This window comes from Macadamia integrifolia, chromosome 1, assembly GCF_013358625.1.
Source record: "Macadamia integrifolia cultivar HAES 741 chromosome 1, SCU_Mint_v3, whole genome shotgun sequence".
NCBI classification, from domain to species: domain Eukaryota; kingdom Viridiplantae; phylum Streptophyta; class Magnoliopsida; order Proteales; family Proteaceae; genus Macadamia; species Macadamia integrifolia.
The window spans coordinates 4,867,559-4,874,076 of NC_056557.1; the positions used below are offsets into that span (position 1 = coordinate 4,867,559).

Consider the following 6,518-nt stretch of genomic DNA (forward strand, 5'->3'; position numbering starts at 1 on the left):
AAATGCATCCATTAAGAGGATGGGTTTAATTTGGTTCCACAAACGACACCCACAAGACAAGTGAATAACATAAGGCCACGCTCCCAGGGATCAAAATCTTCTGTTTTTCTCATCCCTGTTTTTTCTTGTTTTGCTATTTGTAGAACACGACACGTGGACAACAGAGGATCCAACGGTCAAGGTTGGGTGAGGATTATTACATCCGGTGCGTTGGTCTTAAAATTGTCCACGTGTCGTGTTCTGCAGGTAGAAAAACAAGGATGGGAAAAACAGAGGATTATTTTTCCGCTTCCAACACCCTTCCAGACTCTCTGAAGCCTATTTTAAAGAGAACTCTACCAATTTGACATGTGTGGCTGAAAATTTCAACTTTAATATTTTATCAAAATTGAATGAAAGAAAACCTCTCAAAATTTATATGATATTTTTACCAACAACCCAAGGGTTTTTCGTCTTACGAAGCGAGATCGTATAATCCAACCTTTACCACATCACCTAACTTCTTGGGACCACCGCACAAGAGTTTACGTCTCAAACTAATCCAGTTCCATTGCACCTAAAATCATGTGGATATACATTTGATACCCAACACCTATCTCACCCATCATGGTCCTAACTCCTAACTACCATTCAAGTGCACTGCCCAACCAGGCCCAAGACCCAAGCTGTAGCTTTATGTTAATTCCTTCACTATGCTTTCTCAAACCAAGCCCTCCCCCATCCAACCCCCAAAGACACTTACCTTGACCATGGATGAAACATTTCCCAGTTGCATCTCAAGCAGTGATGCCCATGTCGCAGTCCTCTCGTTCCCTTTCTCAAGCCACCCAACATCTCTCTTAACGCTCGTCCGTCGCCTAGTCGCCACGGCTCCGAACGTGATGTTCTCATTCTTCAACACTGCAAAATCTAATGGTCAGATCTTCAGGAAAATTGACAAAGGCTTTGAGAATTTAAGAGCTTATGATGTAGATGATGGAATACCAGAAAACTATGTATTCACGGGCAAACAACAGGAGGAGATTGAGCTTTTCATAAAGGTGACGCCATGGAACTTCAAGAAGGGTTTAGAGGTTGCAGTGAAGGAAAGAGGGAGGAAGATAACATCTGTGTTGAGTGATGGTTTCTTGTGGTTTTCTGGGGAAATGGCCGAGGAGATGGGAGTTCCTTGGTTGGCTGTTTCTTTTTCGGAGGCTTGTTCACTCACTACTCATGTCGACACTGACCTGATCCGCTCAACTATTGGAGTTGGTCAAAAAGGTAATGGTGATGGACTTTGGCTAATCGATTGATATATTTTTCTTCCTCCCTTAGCATTCTTTCAAGTTACAATTGTATTCTAGAATAAAAAAACATCAAGCAACCATAACTTCCAGATAATTTGATTCAAGGGATTTTTTTTTTTTTAGATAGGTAAGGTTCAAGGAGAGCTAAACTCATGGCCTCTTAATTATGGGACTAGCGTAGGGGCACTGATGGGCAAAGTTCATTTCCCCTTTATTGTTATAAAGTGGGGGATTCAATCTATTTTGTTTCAATATTTTTGTTGGGATCAAGATACAACATATGGAAATCAAAATCAAATAAAGTCTCTTCTCTAAATTAGAATCAGTTTGGTTTTGGTTTTGGTTTTGGTTTTGGATTTTTTTTGTTTCAAGTGACAATGCATGTTGTCACCATTCTAAAACAACAAAGGAGAAAAGAACATTGGTGGGTATCATTTTGCGACCTTCTATGCCTAGACATAGGGATCACATGACCAAGGAACTATCATTTTCTCAATAATGTTTTTTTTGTTCCCCAATACATACCGATCTAACATGACCCCTATGTCCCTAATCCACCATGAATCTCCTACGTGGAATTTGGATCTGCTGCTCGTTCGATCAACTCCACATCCAACACCTGTCCATTTTGCTTATAATATACCGCTTTTCATATTTGTAATGGCAGGAAATAGGACAGGTGCTACAACTCATACGTACGGTGATCAGGTGATCGTACGAACAGTGGATCCAATCTCTTCTTCGTCGAACTTTCGGAACCAAGTCCCTACAATCCTCTCTCTCTCTCTCTCTCTCTCTCTCTCTCTCTCTCTCTCTCTCTCTCTCTATGGATTTTTATAACACAGATATTGCCGGACGGGAAGGTGAAACTCTTGATTTCATTCCAAGATTGTCGTCGGTACATATTCGAGATCTTCCAGATGGAATCGTCCTTGGGAACTTGGAGTCTCCTTTAGCTTGCGTCCTACATCGGATGGGCCAAGTGTTGCCACGTGCAACTTGTAGAAACGCAACCCTAAAACGATGCAGAAGATAATGGAAAAACAAAACAAACAATGCACACGGATTTTACGAGGTTCGGCAAGGTTGCCTACGTCTCCGGTGAGATGAGATCCTGCTTCACTATCAATGGAAAATAGGGTTACAGCGCTCGTCCTCACACCTCTCAGTATTTCTTGCATTACAGAGAAAGAAACCCTCGCTACAAATATATAGCGAAAAAACCCTAATCCGGATTAATCTACAATTGCCACCCTAATCCGGACTAAATTACAATTGCCCTCAAATAAAAAAATTCAAGCGGGGGGCTGTGCCCCCCTACACCCCCTGCTATGTAGGGGGCCTCCTGCCCCCCTTGCAACCCCCACGGCCTGCTAACCGGCTAGCGGGACGGCCGTCCTGGCCGTCTAGGTGCTGCACCAGTACTCCCTGGATTAAACTGCGACGGAATACAAGACATCATACACCAACAATCTCCACTTTGGCTTGAATTCTGTCGAGCCTCTTGTAAAGATAACTTGTAGACGTCTTCATCATTGTACCTCATTAGAGGTACAAACCCGCACCTGTTTGGTACGTCCCTCATCTTCAGCAATGAGTAATATTAATCAAGTCCAAACAGGACTCGAACTTCTCTGTAGTAACTGGCTTTGTAAACATATCTGCAGGATTGAGATCTGTATGAATTTTTCTCAAGTGAATACTGCCTTTTGCAGCAATGAGCATGTCATCAACATAAAGCATCAACAAAATAATGGAATTATCACTTGACACTTTATAATAAACACAACTATCATACTCACTTCTTGTATAGCCAATCTTCATCATGTGGGAATCAAAGCGCTTGTACCACTGCCTAGGAGATTGCTTAAGGCCATAAAGCGACCTCTTAAGCAGACAAACATGGTCTTCCTTTCCCTGCACCTTCAAACCTTCAGGCTGCTCTATGTAAATCTGTTCCTCCAAGTCACCATGAAGAAATGCAGTTTTCACATCAAGTTGTTCAAGCTCTAAATCATATATGGCCACCAAAGCAAGTAATACCCTGATCGAAGTGTGTTTCACCACCAGAGAAAATATTTCATTGTAGTATATCCCATCCTTCTATGCATAGCCCTTGGCTACAAGTCTGGCTTTATACCTTTCACTTTCCTTCTCAGATGCTGCCTCTTTCTTACGAAAGACCCATTTACACCCAATGATTTTTCTTCCCTTGGGTTTTTCCACAATCTCCCAAGTCTTGTTTTTCTGTAGAGATTCCATTTCCTCCATCATAGCTATCATCCATTTATCATACTGTGCATCACTCAAAGCATCATGGTAGGAAGATGGATCACCTGTACCTACAGTGAGGGCATAGGCAACCATGTCCTCAAACCCGTATCTCATAGGTGCTTTGTGAGTACGCTTCCCTTTACCCTTTGCCACAGTATAGGGAACTTCTACTGCTTCCTGTTGTCCTGGTAAGTCTCTTGATGACTCATTCTCTCTTGTTGTTTCTAACTCACCTAACTCCACCTGCACAGTAGAACCTTCTTTATTTTCATCAACTGCTTGTGAATTGTAATTTGACTTCACTATATGAGACTCATCAAACACAACATCTCTGCTAACCACAACTTTCTGTGAACTTGGATCCCACAACTTGAATCCCTTTACACCTTTCTTAAAACTAAGAAAGATACATTGCCTAGACTTTGAGTCTAACTTGGAACGCTGCTCACTCTCAACATGCGCATAGGCTGGACAACCAAATATTTTTAGAATAGAATAATCTACTGGTTTTCCTGTCCATACCTCTTCAGGAATTTTACAATCAATCGCCTTTGATGGAGACCTATTGATGAGGAAACATGCCATGTTCACTGCTTCTGCCCAAAATCTCTTGCTCAACCCTGCATTAAGCCTCATACTCCGAGCTCTTTCTAGAAGTGTTCTGTTCATCCTTTCAGCTACACCATTTTGCTGTGGTGTCTTTGAAACCGTGAAGTGACGTGTAATCCCTTCAGCTTTGCACAATTCTAGAAACGGCTTGTATGTGTACTCTCCTCCATTGTCTATTCTCAAGTATTTAATTTTCTTTCCTGTCTTCCTTTCTACCTCAGCCTTCCATTCCTTAAATTTAGTGAACACCTCACTTTTATGCTTCATGAAGTAGATCCAGACTTTCCTTGAGTAATCATGAACAAAGGTCACGAAGTATTCTGCCCCACCTTTAGATTTTGTTGTTGAATGACCCCATACATCGCTGTGTACATAATCAAGTACCCCTTTACTCTTATGTTTTGCAGTTTTGAAGCTACCTTGCACTGTTTTTCGAACACACAATACTTGCAGAAGTTCAGTTTACAAGTTTTTACTCCCTTCAACATTTTTCTTTTATGAAGCTCCATCAATCCTCTTTCTCCCATATGCCCTAACCACATATGCCACAGATAGGTATCATCTGTATCAAATACTGCATCTGTAGTCACAGATGTTCCACCTATAACTGTGCTCCCTATGAGTCTGTATAGGTTTCCTGCTAGCTGTCCCTTCATGACAACCATTACACCCTTAATAACTTTGAGAACTCCATCTTCTGCTATGAACTTGCAATCATTTGAGTCAAGTGCCCCCAAAGATATTAAGTTTTTCCTTAATTCTGGTACATGTCTCACATCTGCTAAGGTTCTTACTATCCCATCAAACATCTTGATTTTGATAGTGCCTATGGTCTTGCATACGGCATCATTCCCCATTAGGACAGACCCACCATTATATAGTTAATATGTATCAAACCAATCCTTATGTGGACATATGTGATATGAACATCCAGAATCTAAAATCCAAGAATCAGAAGGTTGATTCTTACCTGATGATATAGAGAGTACATCTCCATCATCTCCATCTGAACTGTCAGCCACGCTAGCTTCCTCAGATGCCTTATCTACACCTTTCTTCTTTAAGTCCGCCTTCCTCTTCAAGCACTCTCTCTTCAGATGACCTTCCTTCTTGCAATAGTAACAAGAGACCTTTGTCTTTACCCCTTTTGATTTCGATCGACTCTTTTCAGATCCATTCTGATTTGATCTCCCTCTTTCCTGCTCCTTGTCACCTCCGAAAAAAACCTTCTCCTTGAGATTTCGTACTACTGGCCTTCTTCCTTATATCATTGGACATGAGGGCAGCTGTGACTTCATCCATCTCAAGGGTCTCCTTCCCGTATAAGAGAGTCGTTACTAGGTGATCATATGATTCTGGGAGCGACGACAGCAATAGTAATGCCTTGTCTTCGTCCTCGATCTTAACCTCCACGTTTGTAAGTTTACTTACGATCTGATTGAACATGTTAAGATGCTCTAATAGATCCGTACCTTCCTCCATCTGTAGAGAATACAATTGCTTCTTCACGAACAACTTTTTTGTTAAGGACTTCATCATGTAGATGCTTTCAAGTTTTACCCAAAACTGCGGTGCAGATTCGATACCCACAACATATTGTAGGGCATCATCAGAAAGATTTAATCGAATAGCACTTACCGTCTTTTCCTCCATCTCTTCCCAATCTTCGTCAGTAATTTTTGCAGGTTTCTTCGACTTCCCCAACAATGTTTTTGCCAAACCCTGCTGTATCAGAAGATCCTTCATCCTTTGACGCCAGAGGGTGAAATTGTTCTTCCCATTAAACCTCTCGATGTCATACTTGACATTCGAACCCTTCCCTCCCATCGTGATAGTAAACCCTAGAAAACGAAAACCTAGAGCTCTGATACCAATTTGTAGAAACGCAATCCTAAAACGATGCAGAAGATAATGGAAAAACAAAACAAACAATGCACACGGATTTTACAAGGTTCGGAAAGGTTGCCTACGTCCCCGGTGAGATGAGATCCTGCTTCACTATCAATGGAGAATAGGGTTACAGCGCTCATCCTCACACCTCTCAGTATTGCTTGCATTACAGAGAAAGAAACCCTCGCTACAAATATATAGCGAGAAAAAACCCTAATCCGGATTAAACTACAATTGCCACCCTAATCCGGATTAAACTACAACTGCCCTCAAATAAAAAATTCGAGCGGGGGGTTGCGCCCCCCTACACCCCCTGCTATGCAGGGGGGCCTCCTGCCCCCCTTGTAACCCCCACGGCCCGCTAACCGGCTAGCGGGACCGCCATCTTGGCTGTCTAGGTGCTACACCAATACTCCCTGGATTAAACTGCGACGGAATACAAGACATCATACACCAACA

At 42.0% G+C, this 6,518-nt stretch overlaps 1 protein-coding gene across 1 annotated transcript in view; it reads left to right on the forward strand.

The window, feature by feature from the left end:
- Positions 1-617: 617 nt before the first annotated feature.
- Positions 618-6,518, forward strand: part of LOC122086308 (anthocyanidin 3-O-glucosyltransferase 7-like) — a 16,108-nt gene continuing 10,207 nt past the window's right edge. Inside the window, exon 1 of the mRNA XM_042655080.1 lies at positions 618-1,260. Coding sequence (XP_042511014.1) covers positions 693-1,260 — 568 coding nt within the window. The 5' untranslated portion in view covers positions 618-692. The remainder of the gene's footprint in view (positions 1,261-6,518) is intronic.